This window comes from Tinamus guttatus, unplaced genomic scaffold, assembly GCF_059628265.1.
Source record: "Tinamus guttatus ecotype Peru unplaced genomic scaffold, ASM5962826v1 Tinamus_guttatus_pri_ptg000008l, whole genome shotgun sequence".
Classification (NCBI taxonomy): domain Eukaryota; kingdom Metazoa; phylum Chordata; class Aves; order Tinamiformes; family Tinamidae; genus Tinamus; species Tinamus guttatus.
In genome coordinates this window covers 454,673-474,603 of record NW_028288542.1, presented here as the reverse complement: position 1 = coordinate 474,603, position 19,931 = coordinate 454,673, and the positions used below count along the sequence as shown (strand labels likewise).

Below are 19,931 nucleotides of genomic sequence, written 5' to 3'. Positions count from 1 at the left end.
TTTACTACTTAACATTATTTAGGTGCAATCTTGTTAAGTGATCTTGTATTTTTGGGTATGAAAAAAATGCCTCTGTGTGTTTTAACATTACATATGATGAAGTGCCTACACATAATTTAGAAACACTCAGCTAAGTTCCAATCTAGAAATACAGGGAAAATGATCACAGACAATATGACCCCTGATGTTTGAATTTTATATAATCAGAGTCTTTTTCTAACTCTTATTTTAAAGGGTGCCGATTATGTACAGTGTATGTTTATTTCTAAATTTTATTTCTTAGTATATGTTATTCCGTATTTATTACGATTTTGCTTTTGATGATTTATTATAACCTGCTGTCTCCCACAGAATGTTATAAAGAATTTGTAATATCTAATCATATTTCACTGTGCTAGTAAGAGCCACATGAATTTTGATGTTTCAGGTAAGTTTTAGATAGAAAATAGACAGACCTCCCGTACTAAAAATGTTGGCCATTTATTTTTTAGGAATAATGAAAAAATGCACAATTTCAAATAGAAAATTCCTACATAATTAGAATCCAAAGAAAAAAACACATGCAAATAACTGCAGAGAGATTGTACAAACCCCTTTTTATTGTATTAAATTCTACTTAAATGCTTAACAGAAAAATTGATTCAGGGAAGTAGGGTATATAGAACCCTGTAGAGCAGATATTTTTCAGTGGATTATAATCTAACATGGATAAAGAAGTTTGCGTATTCCCTCATTGCTTCACATAAAGGCTTCTCAGACAAAGCATTTATAAAGTGAGATAAAATTTGAACAAATGTATTGGTAAGAGTTATGTATATATACATATAGGGGAACATCAAATGTATGTGTATATTTATGTGTTTACAGGCAGTTACAGACACACAGAGAGAAAACTGTCTAAAATACATATGGAAGATATTTCTAATTATCTTAATTATGACCTTTTAGGTTATTATTAAATTAGGAAAAAGGGGAGAAGAATTAGCTAATGTGGTCACATTGAACTGCAACTGCAAACATTTCTTTAGTGTTATTGAGTGGTACTAACATGTGTATTGTCTCTTACTAAACTGTATTTGACCGGGTGAGGAGAGCTTCTGCTAGAGAATAACAGGATTGTGTGGTCTAATGGTGGAGAGTCTGTAAAGAGGACTATAGGGTACCTAAAATCTTTGAAGAAACTAACTGCTAAGCAAAACAGATTTTGCCTATCTTCCAAGAGATCACATTCATACTAGCACAGCCAAAGCAACAAGTATATTCTGTGTGACGTTATACACTATTCTTATGCTAAAGTCTTCTTTAAATCTGTAGCTGATTAGTTAGGGAACTCTTTCCTGCTCTGATACAGGAAAAACTATCTGAAAAAAACAAAATAGATTTTTAAAACCTATGCTGTTCTTAGAGCTCTAATCTTAGCATTTAAGCAGAAGTAACAGAATGGAATTGGAGGAAGAAACATGACCTTTCCTCAATTCCTTGATATTGATGATTGCTCCAATTACAGTGGCATTTCTTCCTCATGGACAATGAGAAATTGAAAGAAAAGGAAAATTCTCATGCTTTTTCATCTAGTAGATTTCATTACAGAATATAAGAATAATTCTTCTATCTTTTCATCTCAGTCATTCAGGATCTATGTTTGTTCAGAGTTTGGGATTCAGAACTGAAAGCAGACACTCTGCCCTTCCAATTCTGTGATACTACTAGGTAAGTAGTGAAGGAGGCAGCTTAGCCAAATGGTAGTGATATTTATTGGAAGTCTGACCCACTGCCAATATTGCTGGATATTTCTAATAGACATTACTAACAGAACTGGCAGCATAGATAAAATCCACTCTTAACCTCTTACCACTCTCTTTTTGGGCAATATTTGCACAGATGTATTTTTAAAGAGGAATCAGATGAAGGAGATGCTAGCCGCTCTTAATACAAAGAGTGAAAGTGAGGTAGTAAGGGTACCCAAGCACCACACTGCTGAGACCCCGTGGGCAGCCCAAAGTCTGAATATTTGGTCTAAAAGGAAAATCGCACATTGGCTCCACACTGGGTGTGTGGTTGGAAGAAATACCTTACCTTAAACTTTACAAAGGCCAGTGGCTGTCCCAGACGTTCATTTAATGGGTATATTCTAGTTGTTAGTGTGTGCTGCCACACCAAAACAGTGTGGAAAGGGTTAGAATTTTCATCCTCAGAAAATATCATTTTAATTTAAATAGCACTGGTGTAATTAAAAAAGATAATCTTAAAAATAGATATATGATCATGAAAATGATTCTGTTCCTGTTATGGAGTCACATGAATTGTACCGAGATAAGAAATAATTTTAGATACTCTTTCAGTTTAATTTTCAGACAGAATAGAGACACAGATTGCTAGTTAATTCCTATCACTTTAGTTAATTTATTTATACAGCTACTGATTAGGCTAGCTAAGGGATGCTTTCATCATTAATAAGGTCGATTTGTGCAGAAGATTTTTATTAAAATGTGGTATTATGAATGGACTAGTATTCTCCTCTCTCTGAAGATTTAACTCTGGGAATTCTTTCTATCTTTCATTTAGGAGCAATACATAAAAGGAGTTTCAGTGATATATGTGGGGAAGGGGAGAAATAAGAAGGAAGCCCCAAGTCATCATGCAGAATTATTGAATATGTCATTATATTAATATATTATTGAAAAAATGTCCTAAAATTAAAGAAGAAAAAAATTCTACCCTGCATACTTGGCTCAAAAGATTAGCTTTTTAGTGTTGGATAAAACTCATTAGCTTCAGATGATGAAGAAAACATTTAGGTGTCTATACAAACTTCTTTCTTATGTCCACTCATATAGTGCTCAAGTTATTCTTTTTTGCTTTATTTTTCTAGGAGAATTTTGATATTTGTTGTATCGAAAAATGGTGAGGACATAGGCTAACTAACTTGTGACATTTTTAAAATCATTATTTAGTAGTGTTTTATTCAGAGCCAGTATTCTCTGGTGTGATGATGCACCTGTCTTCTTTCAAAACATAAAGATAAACCAATTGGATAATAAAACTATATTTTCTAGAATAAGACTGAAAGTATATTTCTTGTTTGCATGATTAAGTAAATATATTTTACAATGCCAGTGGGAAATCTGTTGTTGCCCGAGAGGCGAAAATCAAAAGACTTAAAATCTGCCAATATGGTAAACCAGAATAGAATTTATACATATATACACACATATATAGACACAAAACATGTACATATATATATAGGCCTCGAATTAAAAAGAAAATATATTATCTGAAATTTAGGGTTTTCCATTTATACATTATATAAAAAACTATGTCAGTTAATTCACTTCTGAGGTCTGAACTCAAGGATTCTTACTTTTACTATTTTTAGAAACTTCAAATACACTGGGACTACTCAGCACTAAGAATGCTGCCGACCAGCATTCTTACCAGCCTGCCAGCTCAGGACCATTTTGCAGTAAACCATAGTAATTAACGTTCCCACACCCCATAGCCACAAGACATGTGCATATACCCCCAGTGCATGCCCGAACACTCGTATCCTGCCTTCATATCCAACTCCAGTTGAAGGACTGCAGCCAGATGAGATTGTAGGAAGTGCCATCTCTACAATGCATGGACTGTTGACCTGCTGAGTTAAACCCAGACTACCTCAAGCTCTGTGCTCCTTGCCCTTCCTTTTGTGTGCCACTCACTCCTCAAGCCTTATTGTTTGTCAAATAAAAGACAAACACACCACCCCAAACACCTTCTGGAGGACAAACATCTATTTTCCAGGAGTGTCTAGGCTAGTCTGCAACACCTGATCGTGCAAGCCTCCAGTGGGTAGTTGGCTGCTAGCTTACATAACTGCTTAAGGTTTGGTTAAGTGAATCTGAACTTTATTGCAGCGTCAGGGCATCTTATATTCTTTTAAGATATGAACTGGCTCATTGAAGCCAATGATACCATTCCACATTGAAAGCAAAATACACTATGAAAACTGTTAATCTAAAGAGAAGGTGCAAAACTATTTTCATGTTTTTTATACTTGCCCCAGCCCTCACAGGCTTTTATTTTTACACAGACTTTTAAGCAATAAATTAACATATTTTTGTAGCTCCCTGATAGAAGGTAAAGTATTATAGCTTCACTTTTTGTTATGGTCAGTCCTTCTAATATGTATCTGAAGCTGACATTTTAAAGTGAATACTTTCACATACACCAGTAGCTATTAAGCCTTCTTAAAAAGTGTCTTTTCCATAATCATGCACTTCTCAAATTATTCACTCTATTTCTTAGAACTATGAGGAGTCAAACATATGATTAATCATTACAAGCATACAGAAAAAAAAAAAAAAGCTCTAGATAGCTGCTAAGAATTACACTCTTTTTGAATTAGTCTTATCAGTATGGTACATTTAGGCAAGATAATGGCCCAAAAAGGCTTTGCATTTATTATTTAAAGAGAATATTTCAGTAAACAAATTAGTTAGGAAAAAAAGCACAGAGTCATTTCTCTTTATGTTCCTTAGGTCTCTATGTGAATAAAAAGAAAAAATAATCTAGAAATGTCACATAGGATTTTTTTTTTGAGTGAATATATCAAAACAACACCTTGAAAAACAAATTCTTTCTATAATGCAATATATTTATATCCTCTCTTTTCAGTGTAACCATTTCAGAAAACGAGTAGCAAAACCTCAGAGCATTATCTGAATATCTACAATGTGCAGTATTTCATGATATCCAAATAAAGCTGAAGTACATGATAGTTATTATTCAGTATAGTCTGGCAAGAGCCATAAAATACTGCTAATGACTGCATACCTTAGTCGCAAGGCTTCTGCCATTCCTGGTGCTGCACAGTAGAATCTCCTGGGTTTTGTTTTGTTTTGTTTTCTAGATTGCAAAGGTCTGGCTGAGATTTAGACTGAACCACCGTATTTTTCCCCCCATTTGTTTCTGTAGCTAACATGCTAAAAGATCTATTGATTGGTAGCTGTATGGACACCAAAGCATAATTCCAGTGTAACCTACACTGGATTGTTTCTTACAAGCTGCCCTCTGTGTCAAGTCACAAAGAAGATGGATTGTAACATCCTGCAAGCTATAGTAAGTCATTCACTTAGCTTTGGACCCTTAATTCCCTATACAGTGCTAGCAGACCAAAGTGATGAAACATACCCACCATCCACAAGGCTGAAAAAAATAAAAAGGTTTCTTCAAGACCGAATTTCTCTCAATTTGTTGTCACAAAGATTACATCGCTCAGATAACTGTACATTCAAAGTAATCACATACTATTATGCATCTTCTCACTGTCTCCCAGTAGGTTTGAGACCAGCATAACTTTTATAAATTCAGAATATTTTTGCAATTTTATAGATAATCAACAAAGCACAGGAGTCTTGTAGGCAAAATTTAAACTCAAAAATCACACTGTCTTAAATAAACAGTGAATTTCAAGTACAGATTTTTACTTTCAATAAAATAAGTTGAAGTGTATTTTATATCTTTATATCAAACTTGAATAACTCAGTTATATTCAAGAGCTTAACATTTAGTATTCATTACTACAAATTAGCAGGAGTAACACTTCTGGATGGCATATTATACAATTGTGCATGAAAATGTGTTTGAATGTCTTCTCAATGAAAATATTAACATTGTCATATAATTATATTAGCATCACACATTAACATACAAAATATCTCCATACAATATAGGTAGAAAATATGTGCTTGCTACTTACCTAACTGGGCCTCCTGAACTGTTAGCTTACTCTCCAAAGGATGTAAAAGCTTTGGTGGTTTATCTGTTAGGGGTGCTAGAAAAGAAAGAAATTCAAACATATAGTTTTCTGATTACTATTGTGTAGATTATTACTTAATTTTATGTATATTGCCTCAGACAGACTTAGATTTTTCTTTTGTTTAAATAATGTTCACACTGTATATTTTTTTCATGTGGAGAGCAAATATAGCTCCAAAAATCAGAATATTTTATAAAATAAACTCTTTAATAATGTCTTACAGTCGTATGTTTTCCTAAACATCAGCTAGTGTTGTAAGATTTGCTAAAATATTAACTACATAATTCATCTTATCGTCTTATGAGATACATTAACTGATGGAGAAATAATTTAAATAAACTAAGTTGCTGTGAAAATATTCCGAGCATTTGATGAAGACCGTACTTAAGACTTTCCCATCGCTGAAACTTTTGGAGTTATGGTAACAGAAGGGTTAGTTTCAAAATTCAAGGGATGGATGTAGCAAAACAGTGTCAAGAGTCTTAATAAAATGATTTTTCTCATTCCTTTGATCAGCCTTAAAATAATTTTAGAAGAATTTTGCAAGCTATGGAATAAGAATGGCACTCGTAAGAAGCAAGAACTTTGGAGAGGCGCTGCTAGTAACCTACTGAAGCACATTCAAACCATGCAGCTAAACAGCGTAGTCATTCTACTAGATTCCGTATGCTTAATTCATAAAAGTGACATTGATTGTTACTACTTTTGTTGCTATTAGTAAGTCTACTCTACTGATCTCTGACAGATAAGTGCATGAGGTATGAAGAGAAGAATATTCATATTTTCTCCTCAAAATGATTAGAGCTCCATAAGTGCTCATGGGAAAGAAGTTCCAACTTTTGTAGTCACCTAGAACATTTGGATGTTTTGCTTTTCAACATTAATTCATATATAAGTCTTTAGAGCTGATTATGGCTTGTCAGAGATTTAAAGTACACTTGACATTTTTATGTAACTATAATATTTGCTCCAACCAGCTTGTCAAAATTCCTGTTCCCTTCCTTACTGACACACACACATCCACATTTCTTGTCAGCTGAATTGGAGAAGAGATTTAGTGACTTCAGTTTATTTTCTCTGCTCTTGGATTGAATTATCAATGCCCTTTGAAATCTACAGTATTAATTTAACACTGCAGCAAGTACAGAAGGGATCCACTATTAACTCCCATGTTTCTGCTTTACAGAGATTTTCATTGATCTGATCTGAGCATGAACCCACCCAAATGGGGTCTGGGACCATTAGTGCTAGTGCTGAAGCAAAATCTCTCTTCAGAGATGGCCAAGAGCTGGAGCAATGTTGCAGCCTCTCTTGCAGTTCACTATTCTAGCAACAAGAAAGCCTTCTGCACCCAATGCTCCTGACAGAGAGAGCTGTGAAAGACTTCTAGGCAACATCACTGGATTACTTTTCTTTACACTGATTTGAATGTTTCTTAGGTCTCTCTCTGCCTTTTTTTTTTTTTTTTTTTTTTTTTTCTTCCTTGGGGGCTAAAGCGGGTGGGTGGTAAAAGGATTTAAATTGCTGGGATATGGTTTTTCTTAAACTGCAAAATTAGTCATTCTCATTTCTTAACTTCTCTGAAAAGGCTCGTAATTTATCAGCACATTGCCATTTTTTTAAAAAAAATGTTCACCATGAATTTAAATTTAGTTTTGCAGTTCTGTCATTTTCAACTCAATTACCATTCATCAGATAATGTTTTCTGAGTCACTGTTGTTCTAAATCTGTTTTAACACTTTCCGAAGCAAGCAAAGTACTTTTATTGTGAGTAAAGCTATAGTAACTGCTAATCTGAACACAGTAAATTAGCAGTTAGCAGATTAGAAAGCAGTATGCATATATATATTATTTTCTTTATGCAAAGATCTGTATTACTTTTGAGGTCCTATAACTCAGTTCTTGAAAAGGCATCCAACTTTTGAAAGAATAGACTGATATGTTAATAGTAGTACTACATAAATAAATCATACATAAACAATATAAAGTTATTATATATTTTTGATCAATATAATTTTCCTCTAACTTGTGAGGTTTCAACTCTTCAATAGAGAATTTAGCAGAGAAAGTGTGACTGAAAGTAATAAATTAGACTTGCAATTTTTGTATTAGGATTACAGGATCATATAAGCTGGAAGCCACTTCTGGAGACAATTTGGTCCAACTTCCTGCTCAAAGCAGGCCTGGTTAAAGCAGATTGTTCAGGACTTTGTCCAGTCGAGTTTTTTAGACTCCCATGGACAGAAGTTTCGCAAGTTCCCCGGGAAACCTCTTCCAGTGTTTTACCAATCTCATGATGAAAGACCTTTTCCTAATTTCTAATCAACATGTCTCATGTCCAAGCTTGTGTCTCCTGCCTCTCCTCTTTCCACAGGGCATCACTGGGGAGATTCTGGATCCATCTTCTCTACAGACCTACCATCAAGTAGCTGTAGACATCTGTAGACAGCTCCCTGAGCCCTTTCTTCCCCAGGCTGAGCTAGACCACGTATCTCAGTCTCTTTGCATACACCAAGTGCACCAGCCCCCTAACCATCTTGGTGACCCTGTGCTGGACTCAGTCCACTATATTGATGTGCATTCTCTCAGGTGTCAGACAGAGGCGAAAGATTACCCTCTGGGACCTGATAGCTATTTTTCCACTAATATAGTCCAGCTGTGCTGTTGGTCCTTACAGATGCATGCTCAATTTACTGTCTACCAGACCCCTTTCAGCAGAGCTTTTTTCTACCAGGTCGGACTGAGCCTATACTACTACACATAGTTATTCCATGCCTGGAGCAGGACTTCTTAGCATTTGCTTTTGTTGGAACCCATGACCATCAGTACATTTTTTCCAGCCTATTCAAGGTCCTGCAAAAATAGCCACTCCGCTCTTCAGTTTGACACACACCTCCTCTCATCTTACTGAGAGTATAAAAAAACAAGGGGACCAAGTATATATAAAAAAAGAGCTATAAACAATATTAAAGCAAAGATATATCAGAAGTTAGTATTAATTTTTACTGTATACTTACTTTAAGGTAATATTTGTCAATGTTTGTGATAAGGAAGAATTCCAGTGGATACATAACTTAAAGAGTAATCATAAGACAATGCAACTCAGATCTGTCTCTTGGGGCAAATATCATCATTTCAGTATTACATTCCTCAAATCCTTTCTTCCTACTATATTTTACTATATTGCAATAACTGATTAAAAACCTTCAAAACTCAAAATGAAAGCTAGTCTGTTAACAGGTTAAATTCCTTATATTTTGTTTTATAAATAGATGTGAGAAGGTAATAGTTTTCATGTCATACAAAACTGCCCATGGTTCCAAAGCTCTTCCTGTTCTGTAATGTATGGAAGGACTTAAAATTCTGTTGGAAGTTTTTTAAAAATAGAGGGTCCTCTGCCCAACTAGGTACTTATTGACATGGTTGTCATGTAGGAGAAACAGACGGTGTTCAAATAGGAACTTGCAAAGGAGTTCTCAGATTTCTTGGCAAGAAACCTAACTCTAGGACATTGTTTACTGATATAGGGGCGCACTTTCAGTCTCTTCTTGCTTTTCTCTTTCTCTCTCTCTTTCTCTCTCTTTCTCTTCCTTTCTCTCTTGCTCTCTCTTTCTTTCTTTTCCAGTTAAGACTTAATAACCTTATTCAAGCCAAAACTGGAATACCTATCCAGAGTTGGCATGTTGCCTTCAAAAAACTGTTTTGGCAAGTCAGCTTCTTGCAAAGAAAACCTGTTGAATCTCACAATCAAGTTAACTGCTCATGCTCCGCTTGAATTCTGAACATCTATGCAGAGCTTTTCCAAGTATCTAAGTAATGGACTTGCTCCTGTATCATTGCAAAAAAACAGAATTTTGTACATCAACACTGCAAATAAATCTGTATCTTACTGGCTGTTCAATCTAAAAAAAAGGTAACTAAATTAGTAAAAAAAGGGGAAAAAATCATCACTGAAGTAACTGATTCTGAAGCTATTTAAAAATTAATATTTAAATTTAAAAGTATCATCCAACTGCAGGCACTGAGATCCTGGCCACAGAAAAAGTGCCTAAACTCACTTTTCATGTCTATCGGATTGAGGACATTTTCAAAACATATTGAACAATTTGTCTTGCAGTGATGAAACTGAGAGCCACCACAATCAGTCACTCAAGTGGAAACTAGCCAGAAGAAAATATTTTTACATCATCCACCTACTTCCATACTCCATTTTCTAAGTTTCAGCTTTAACTTCAGATGCTGAAGGTCACATGAAACATACATTTGCTCTGTGAGTTTTGCGTCTGTTCCAAAGAGGCTCACAAGAGAAAAACTAAATTATGCTATTTGAAGAGACCAGCCACCTGTTAGAAATTAATATAGCTAATGAAGAGAATATTACACCAAACTGTGCATCAAAATATTGTGAATCTGGTCCTCAAAAAATTGCCTAGAAAAATAAGCCTTTTAAAAAAATAATGGTTACAAAAATCTATATTTAATTCTGATTCACAAGGTGATCAGTGGTCTCAGATTCTTTGTTTGAAATTGTAATGACTACACATAGTTTTTTAAAAATTGCTGAAGAAATATTTATTAAAAAAATTGGTTTCAAATGTTGAAGCTCTGAGTACTAATATTGCAAAAGCTATGCCAATGTAAGTTTTATATGTACTAAATGATAGCTGACAATGGAAGTGGTAAAAGAAGGCCAGTCTCTGAGCTATACTTAGCACGAATTTGCACAGCGCTCCCTACAGTGTTTGCAGTGATTTCTGCACAGCCACAAAACAAAAGTCAAGGAGAAATTTAGTGTTAACAACAGCTGCCCTATCTAGCCCTTCTGATTTTTCTGTGTTTGAAAAACATTCTTGCTCTGTTTTTTTTTCTTGCAATAAAAGTTATTTTTGAGGACAAAAATCCTTCTCATTTTGCTGAGGTGTGATGTTATATAATGAGATCAAACCTTCTCTTATTCATAAACTCAGTCTGTGTTTGTTTTTAGAAAAAGAAAACACTGTCCTGTCCATATAAGAAAATACAACTGCAGTACTGGGTTAAATGGGAGAAAATAATTCAGCACTATGCCAAGGCAAAAACATTCCTACTCTTTGAAATCAAAGGACACGAAAAAAAAAAAAAAAAAAAAGTTATTTTCTTGAAGTCTACACTGTTTCTTTGAATTCACCTCTTTGTTTGAAAAGAACACATACACCCCCTCCAATCTCTCTTTTTGCCTGTAGAAATGAAGAGAATTCCTCTTTACTATCTAATTTCCTGCTGATTTTCTGAGTCTCAGTTTCTTTCTGTCCTCTCTTCATCCTGCTATTGTTGGCACTGACAAGTGGTCTCAGGGACAAGGTACTGCCAACCGAAAAGGAACATTCAGCCTGTTTTTTACACAGCTAAAACTCCAAATACTCTTTGGCAAAGTGCCTACAGCTGAAAACATGCCTGCTCCTGCTGCCCAGAAAGGTGGGTAGTGCCAATGGCCATGAAACAACTTTGGAATGCTGACCTTCAAAGCATTGAACTATGTGTGAACATTTAGCCAACCATTGTCAAGCATGATAATTCACACCAAGAACAATGGAGAAGGTTTTAAAGGAGATTAAAATACACATTTGTTTTTTAGATTATCATGTAAAAATGTCCATTTTGTGAAAGTGCTCTTGAGATGAAGTACTATCAGTGATACGTTTGCCTCAATGGAAAGCCATCATTTATGAAAACCTACCATAGATGGTAATATTCAGTAATCACAGGTAATTATAGAGGAAAGAGGAGGAAAAATTATACCATTTCATATGATAAGTTCGCTACTTTTTGATAAGTTCAGTACTTTTTTTTTGTCATTTTTCCCCCAGTAGTCATGTCTGTAAAAAATATGAACATAATAGCAATAGTATATAGAAGGTTGTAACTAAGACTGCCATTTTCAAACATTAACATACAGTTATTGGCCAGGTAAATGTTACTGTTGAGATCTCTGAGACTCCTCAAAGCATCTGTGAGTATGTGAAGGATAAACATAAATAATGCAATAAAAGCCTTCTTGTTTTTCCTGAGATATGGTAAGCCTATTGTCTTACCAGTTTAGATACATCACAAGAGAAATTACTGTCTTTTTTTTTTAAATTACATATACGACAAGATCTTTCATAAGAAGAAAATTATATGTGCTTGAGACTCCTAAAAAGCTTAAATCTCATTTCTCAATTACAATCAGATTAGTTTTGATTCACAAGGGCATCATTTACAGTTATACATATAATGAAAGGCACAGAACCCCTACAAGAGTGTTAAGTCTCAAGCCCAGTTATATCCTGAATCAAGCAGTTCAAACTGAGGGCAAACACATATAAGGATACTAAAGTTATGTGCATGAAGCCATAGGTAGATGATTGTAAATGATCTGCCTGATGTGACTTAGTTATCTCTGTGACTGATTGAATATCTGCTTTTATCCCAAGAAATGTTCCCATAAATCTTGCATTCAGAGACAAAAATTCTGCTTCTACTTTCAGTTTATGTCTTATTGTCTTCTTCTTTTCTTACCACACACTAAAAAAAAAAAAAAAAAAAAAAAAAAAAAAAAAACCTTAGTGCCTTAGTGGTATGGGCATACAAATAATAACACTCTCTATTTCTCTTCTACCCATGTTTTTTTCTGAAACTGAGGTTATAATCCTCACTCCTTCTGAGGAACAGTAGAATCAGATAAAATGTAAGCTAAGAAAGCTGTCATTATTATGCAAAAGTTTCAATAATGCACACTCGGTTAGTAAAAGGAATTCCAAAAGCAAGTCTTAGGAGAAGACAAATAATATTTCCAATAATTTTTGTATAATATCTCAAGCCCCAGTGTGATGACAAGCTGAATACTATAGGAGAAGAGCAAATGCGCACAGCCAGATGTTTCATCATCTACTTATCTCTAGCTGAAACTGATGTGACATTTCCACTACCCTGTGACTTCAGAGAGGGGGCATATATTGCTCTTCTTTCTGCCTTTTTTCTTGAACACACAAGTCATTTCCCATTGTCCTCCAAGAAAAAGGTTCAAATAATCAAAATTCTGTCACCACAAATGCTGAAAAACAAAAAAGCCTGAAAGTATATGTAGTTTAAACAGCTGAGTGAAATATCAGCCTAACAGCTCTTCATGTTACAGAGGAAGGAAGGAAGGAAGGAAGGAAGGAAGGAAGGAAGGAAGGAAGGAAGGAAGGAAGGAAGGAAGGAAGGAAGGAAGGAAGGAAGGAAGGAAGGAAGGAAGGAAGGAAGGAAGGAAGGAAGGAAGGAAGGAAGGAAGGAAGGAAGGAAGGAAGGAAGGAAGGAAGGAAGGAAGGAAGGAAGGAAGGAAAGAAGGAAGGAAGGAAGGAAGGAAGGAAGGAAGGAAGGAAGGAAGGAAGGAAGGAAGGAAGGAAGGAAGGAAGGAAGGAAGGAAGGAAGGAAGGAAGGAAGGAAGGAAGGAAGGAAGGAAGGAAGGAAGGAAGGAAGGAAGGAAGGAAGGAAGGAGGGAAGGAGGGAAGAGAAGGAAGGAAGGGAAGGAAGGAAGGAAGGAAGGAAGAAGGAAGGAAGGAAGGAAGGAAGGAAGGAAGGAAGGAAGGAAGGAAGGAAGGAAGGAAGGAAGGAAGGAAGGAAGGAAGGAAGGAAGGAAGGAAGGAAGGAAGAAGGAAGGAAGGAAGGAAGGAAGGAAGGAAGGACTACCTTTCATCCTAAAATGGATGGACCACTAACCTCCCGCTCCCTCCCAAATAACTTGTATTTGCTTGAGGAGGACCCTCACACTGATGCATGGGTTATGCAGAGCTCCCTTATAAAGTAAGTCAATGGGATCTCCTATTTATGCAGCCCAGCTACTCCCTCTGTCCTTTTAGTGATGACCTCAAGCAGCAACAAGCTGGGGACAGAGTAGATCCCTTCGAACCACAAATTAAAACTTCAGGAGATATGTTCTCTAGCACTTTGTAAGTCTGCCAGCCTATATTAATGATTTTTAGAGGGGTCTGTACAGACCTTGACACTTACTGTAACCATTTCTGTACCCACGTACTTGTCAAGTTAGAAACCATGAGGGTATTTTTATGCATAGATATCCATGTGTTATGTTAAGTTTCTGTTGATAAGAGTCTTCAGTATTTTATAAATCATTCACAAACCTTGTGGAACAAATACATAGAAATATAGACAGTATTCTTAACAATTGGGGGTGCATGAATATATTATGTATTCATGAAACAAAACAGATTTATATAAATCATAAGCTTTAGATGAACAAATATGAAAAATGAGATTCACACATATCACAGAAAACAAACATCCTACAACACATGCTATTATAATTTCTCTATACATAGTCACTGATCCTCTTCTCAGATCATTTCACTTAGTCTGTTTTGTTTGTATGTAAAAATAATAAAAAAAATCACAGAATTATGCTCTATGTCTAGACCAAGCACAATTTCTTTACAGCCTTAACCATTACTCTCCTATTCTTACTGTATAACTCAAAAAAACCTGCTTAATAATTATTATATTGTTTAATTAATCCAGGATGCATACATTTTCTTATTCAATTTTGCCCTTCCAGATTCAATTTTAGTATTCATTATTATATCGTTTCTTCATTTTTTTCCACAATAACTGACATTTTCCCAATAAATTTATCATTTGTTTCCATTTGTGGCCTATCTTCTTGGATATCTTATCTCAGGATCTAATTTTCAACCAGAGAGACTAAAGTGTACTCTCCTTCATCTAAATTCACTTAGTAGGACACTGATTTTGGGATCTGAAGGTGATATAAGTGGGGATATTTACCTGTCTTCCTTCTGTTGCTATCCCCTTTTTTCAATATTTAGGGTATATGATTCTTGGAAATACTATAGCTCCAGATCTTTGCACACAAATTCTAGATGCTTAGATTTACATAATTAAATCTTTCTGCTGATAATGCTGACATTTCAGATTGGATTTCTGAGACTGCAACGAGGCACTGCGAAGCGAACAGAACCCTGTGCACCCTGGCCACTCCCACCTTTCTGAGAGCTGACATTTAAAGCTCTGCAATTAAAGCTCTTACATATTGCATAGAGTTTCCTCCTTCAGGATTTGCATTCAGCCTTTTAATTCTGTTGCTCTACTTGAATATTATCTCATTTAAAAGATGACCTATTTTCATTACTGCTGTTATGGATCTGCACATTTCTTTCACTTGCTCTCTAAGCTGCAGTGATTTAGCCTTCTCAATTTGGCTTTGCTCTACTAGGAATTTGGGCAGTTCTTGTGGCATAACAAGAAGCAAGAAAAACAAGAAAATCCTTGATTTCTACTTTTTTAAATGGTCTGAGGGGCTTTTTAGTGCTTTTTATACTTTGCATAGAGTGCAAATTAAGTTTTCCCTCAGGCAGCTATTTTATATCTGCTCTAATCATGTGATTTCTTTGCTTTTGAAGTTGGGAGAGCTTGGACTGGAAGAAAGCAGATGTCACCCCTATCTTTAAGAAGACTAAGGAGGATGATCCAGGGAACTTCAGACCGGTCAGCCTTATCTCCATCCATGAGAAGATGATGGAGCAAATAATCCTGGAAACCAATTTCAAATACATGTAGGACAAGAAGGTGATTGGGAGTAGCCAGCATGGATTCACAAAGGGGAAATTATGCTTAATCAACCTGACTAACCTTCAGCCTTCTCTGATCAGATGATGGACTGGTGGATGAGGGGAGAGCAGTAAATGGTGTTTACTTTTACTTCAGCAAAGCTTTTGACACTCTCTCCTATATCATCCATGTAGCTGATGAGATATGGGCTGGGAATAGATGGATGGACAGACCATGCCTTGCAAATTTCCCTGCACAACTCTAAACTTAATCAGACAGATGTTCTGTCTAGTTCTATACTGTGAGTAGGAACCCCTGTAGTGTAGCAGCAGACACACAGTCACGGGTGAATTTAGACTTACACAGTTTTTATACAAATCTTGTCTGAAAACTAAGCCTTCAGTACTAGCCTCACACAACTCCATAACTTTCCATAAGAGGAAAACAAGGTCACAGTAAAAGAAAAAGAATTACTACAGTTCCTGTAAGGGGGTGGAAAGGGAGAAAAACAAATGAACAAACAAAAAAAGTGCCTAGGACCACTGATACCCATCGTTTACTGACCATTTGAAGTGTAAAGCCTTAAATAAAGCTTGCAATGCAAACCCAGTATGACAAATGTTATATCAGCCCATATCCTACTGCTACTTGGTAACAGAGATTCAACGTCATAAGCATTTGATCTGCAGAAATGTTACCAGAGCTGGTGGTTATACAATCATAATTTAATGCTTATGCATAAAAAAACTACTTGTGATAGAAATACATAACCATGCACATGTATATATTGAAAACTCTGAAAAACAATCTCCAAAAACTGAAAATGCTACTGAAAATAATTCTGCTGACACAAAAAAACCCCAAACAAACAAACAAACAAAAACCCCAACACCAGCTCTTTTAACTGAAAACAACTTGATAAAAAGCAACGTTGCTAGAAAACAGTAAGATTACACTGGATTATTTCTTTTTCAGATTCTGTAACTAGGAAGCAATGCCAAACTTCTATTCCTGTAGTTACCATTTTGTTTAAAGAAACCACCTCTTACATTTCTTCAGAAACAGAGAACAGTGGTTGGACAAAAGTCATTCTATGAAATAAGAAAATCAATGCCTATTAGATCATCAGTGTATTAATTTTATATGCATGCTTTTCTACAAGAAATTTCTATTTCTCTTGACAGAAATACCTGGGAAAAATTCAGATTTCATTTTTCAACAAGAAATTAAGTGCCCTGGTACCCAGGTTAGAATTTTCTGTTACTTCTTGAAGTTTGTCTATAAATAATTATTCAGTGTCACACAGTGTATCTTGAGATAGCTCAGTTAGAAAGGCCACATTAGCAGACTATTGTATCTGTGCTGAAATACTCAATTTGAGAAGCCCAATAATCCATGCTAATGAGCGTGGGAAGAGTGCCCTGCTAATAAAGCTATGCCACTTCTGATATGTGAGCTAAATAAGTGCAGTAGTGCGATCGTACGCCATGACATATCATTAGCCATTTAGGAGCCTTATTTCTATTTTCAGAAGTGACATAGGTACGTAGGAGCCTGAATGTCATGCCAATTCTCAAAAACCCTAGACTTGCTATGTTTGCTATGTCTCATTTGTTTATCTCCTATGCTTTTGTGAAAGCCACTAGGTGCCATAATCCTTTTGTAAATCTAGCAGCAAGAATCTAAACCCCTTGACAGAAAGTGACTTGCCCAAAAAGCTTTCTTTCTTTGGCAGAAAACGTAATTTTCCAGCAAATTACATTCTTTCCCAATGGATAGGAAACCAGCCACGTGAAGTCTGTGTAGAAAGTAAAAGCACAACTCACTTTGCTTACAGATACTCTTTACTTCTGGTGTATATGACTAACTTTCTCTGTTTGCCTACCCTGGTGAAGAAATGAAAGAAAGAGTTGCCGCTTCATCCAGGACATGATAAAACAAACCTATTTATAATCTAAAAATGCAGAGGAAGAGAGAAGAGGAAGAGAGAAAGAAAAAAAAGATTCAACCAAAAACATTGCTTTTACAGATGCCAGATAAAATTACAGAGAGAATAGAAAAAGTCATATTATCAAGAGAATCTCTTATTCTTCTGCTGATATGAAAATTGTTGCCTGGAAATATTGTAACCTTGAGACATCTCTGTTCAGTTTTGATAGGAAAAAGTAAATTTTATGCCCACAAACAGCTGTAGGAAGTAGCTTATTGCCCTTTTAGGCAGAGAAAGAATGCAAATAAGAATTATTACCTAGCAATAGTAACCACATCTTTGCTATGTAGCACACTGGCAAGAATAGTCAGCCTCATTAGAGAGACATCTTTGATAATCTTAATACTCAGCAATGTAATGGGCCTCTCCATTATTATTCAGATTCACCCAGTAAAATAGAGCTAGTTGCAAACCAGGGCAACAAGGCAGTATACTATGGTGCAGGGCAGAGGTCTTTCTGAGTTACACAATTGACTGTACCCTCTTCTACCTTACCTATCAGCAAAGTAAAATTAAACCAGAAAGAAACAACACAACCAACTAAAACAAAAAGACAAGGCTCCTCATTTTTTTTTACACTTTTTAATTAAAAATAGGTATACTACTACATGTATGATTTATTAATATTTTCTATGTGTTTTAATTGAAATTATATTAACAACTTTCAACAGTTTTTCCAAACAAGACTAAGGGATGATAGACAGAAGTTTTAAAGGTGTGTATTTTAGCTACTAATATATGCAGACAGCCAGATTGATTTTCAAATGACACATTCCAACTGAAATCTAGTGTAATTCAGAGACTCTCTGTTCTGGAAACCTAGATATTCTGTTATGTAAAAAGTGTCAGAATACTTGCAGAAAACAAGTGTTCAGATTTGGTTGTATTTTGGTTATATACCACCATAATTATTGCTCTCTTTCCTGGAATGTCTCCTCACAAGACAATCCAGAAATTACTCCCTTCCTTTTAACTTTTCCATTTCCACTTAACTTATCACCTAATACACCTCTAGGTGTCACATAAGAATGTTATTTGCTGTTCTGTATCATATCAACAATCACAATCAATTTGGCATAATTTTTAGGATTTAAGGGATATTCACTTAGCTTCAAAAGTTTCATAGGTCCTTCCCATGAGTAATTCTTAAAACATAGCCCAAGCAGGACAGAGTGAATATGTCAAATCACCATTAAAACTGATTTTTCAAATCAACCTTAAAAATAAAAGGTAATTGTTATTAATTTCTAAAATGGTTTGAGAGACACTGTAGACTTCCATTCTGTTCAGTTTCTCTATTTATCTGATACAACCACAATAGTTGTTTAAAGCTGATCTTTGGGGAACATGGAGTAACAAGCAACATAATGAAGAAAAGTGCCTCTGCTAAAGTGGTGAATAAGCCTAATAGTGCACTGACTTAAATTAATCATTGAATGGTCTAGCAGTAGATTGCAAATTTAGAGACCATCACAGTAGAGACTCAAAAGAAAGTAAAAAAAAGCACTACAGAAACATCAAATGTGAGGCTACATTCTATGTTAGGAATGTGTATACCATTTTCCTCCATTGTCCATGCAAGAACTCTCACACTTTGGTTTTCTGACACAAGAAATCACATCAGAATGAGATTCATTAAAACTTTTCTAGAACAGTCTTCTGACCAGCTAAACTTTATAATTAATCAATTCTCCAACAAGTGTTGCTAATTAAAAAAAAAAAAAAAACTCAAAGGCATCTTTGCAAATGATAGCTAAATTAATAGGTGCTGAACACTGTAGTTAACAATAAATGTGAACAGTGTAGTTAATGCATCTAAAACATGTTTTTAATTTCAAGAATGATTTCTTACAGTAGATCATCTTAGTTTTATGAATTACTATGAGATTAAGTTATTTTGAAGTACAGAACAATCAGCATATCATTTGCATGCATCATTTGCTAAGATGTAACATTTTCATTTCATTTTCATTACTGTAAGTGCACCTTAAGATATATCATTATCAGCCGTGTCCACTTTTGAACTCTTTTATAAAAATTGTCTTCACTGGTCTGCAGATGTGTTTTAGCTTATCCCTTCCCCCTCATATGCATATACTTAGATAGCTTTAATATGATTTTTTCCTGATATTTTTGTTTATGAAAAAACACAAATTAAAAAAAAAAAGAAAAAGAGAGGAATTAAAACACATATAAGTTGCACTGATTGGTAAGATTTAATAAACTGTTAAAATAAACATAAGGTGCCCAAGTAAAAGATTTGCAATGCTACAATGCTGCATTTCTGTAACACTGCGCTGGCTAAAGAGTTGGAAGAGTGAGTAGACATGACATGCTGAATTCTAATAAAAGTAAAAGATTGACAAAATAGACTGACATGACAAGAGATCTGTTAACAGAAAGAATAGTGGTTGTTTGAGAAGTGGAAATTAAAATGTGCAAAATCCCCATCATATCTCCCATCTGTTGAAAATGATTTGCTTATTCAGGTATTAAACTGCTCTATCATAACACAACTACGTAAGTATATTAATTTTTCTTTAAAATTCCCCTGTT

The 19,931-nt window shown here is 35.1% G+C and overlaps 1 protein-coding gene and 1 long non-coding RNA gene across 2 annotated transcripts in view; one reads left to right on the top strand and one right to left on the bottom strand.

Annotated features, from left to right (window-relative positions):
* Window positions 1-7,401, top strand: part of LOC148596337 (uncharacterized) — a 108,716-nt gene extending 101,315 nt beyond the window's left edge. Inside the window, exon 2 of the long non-coding RNA XR_015913203.1 lies at window positions 7,240-7,401. This is a non-coding gene — a long non-coding RNA (uncharacterized LOC148596337). The remainder of the gene's footprint in view (window positions 1-7,239) is intronic.
* Window positions 1-19,931, bottom strand: part of IL1RAPL1 (interleukin 1 receptor accessory protein like 1) — a 613,365-nt gene that overhangs the window by 152,144 nt on the left and 441,290 nt on the right. The window contains exon 5 of the mRNA XM_088521756.1: window positions 5,741-5,815. Coding sequence (XP_088377882.1) covers window positions 5,741-5,815 — 75 coding nt within the window. The remainder of the gene's footprint in view (window positions 1-5,740; window positions 5,816-19,931) is intronic.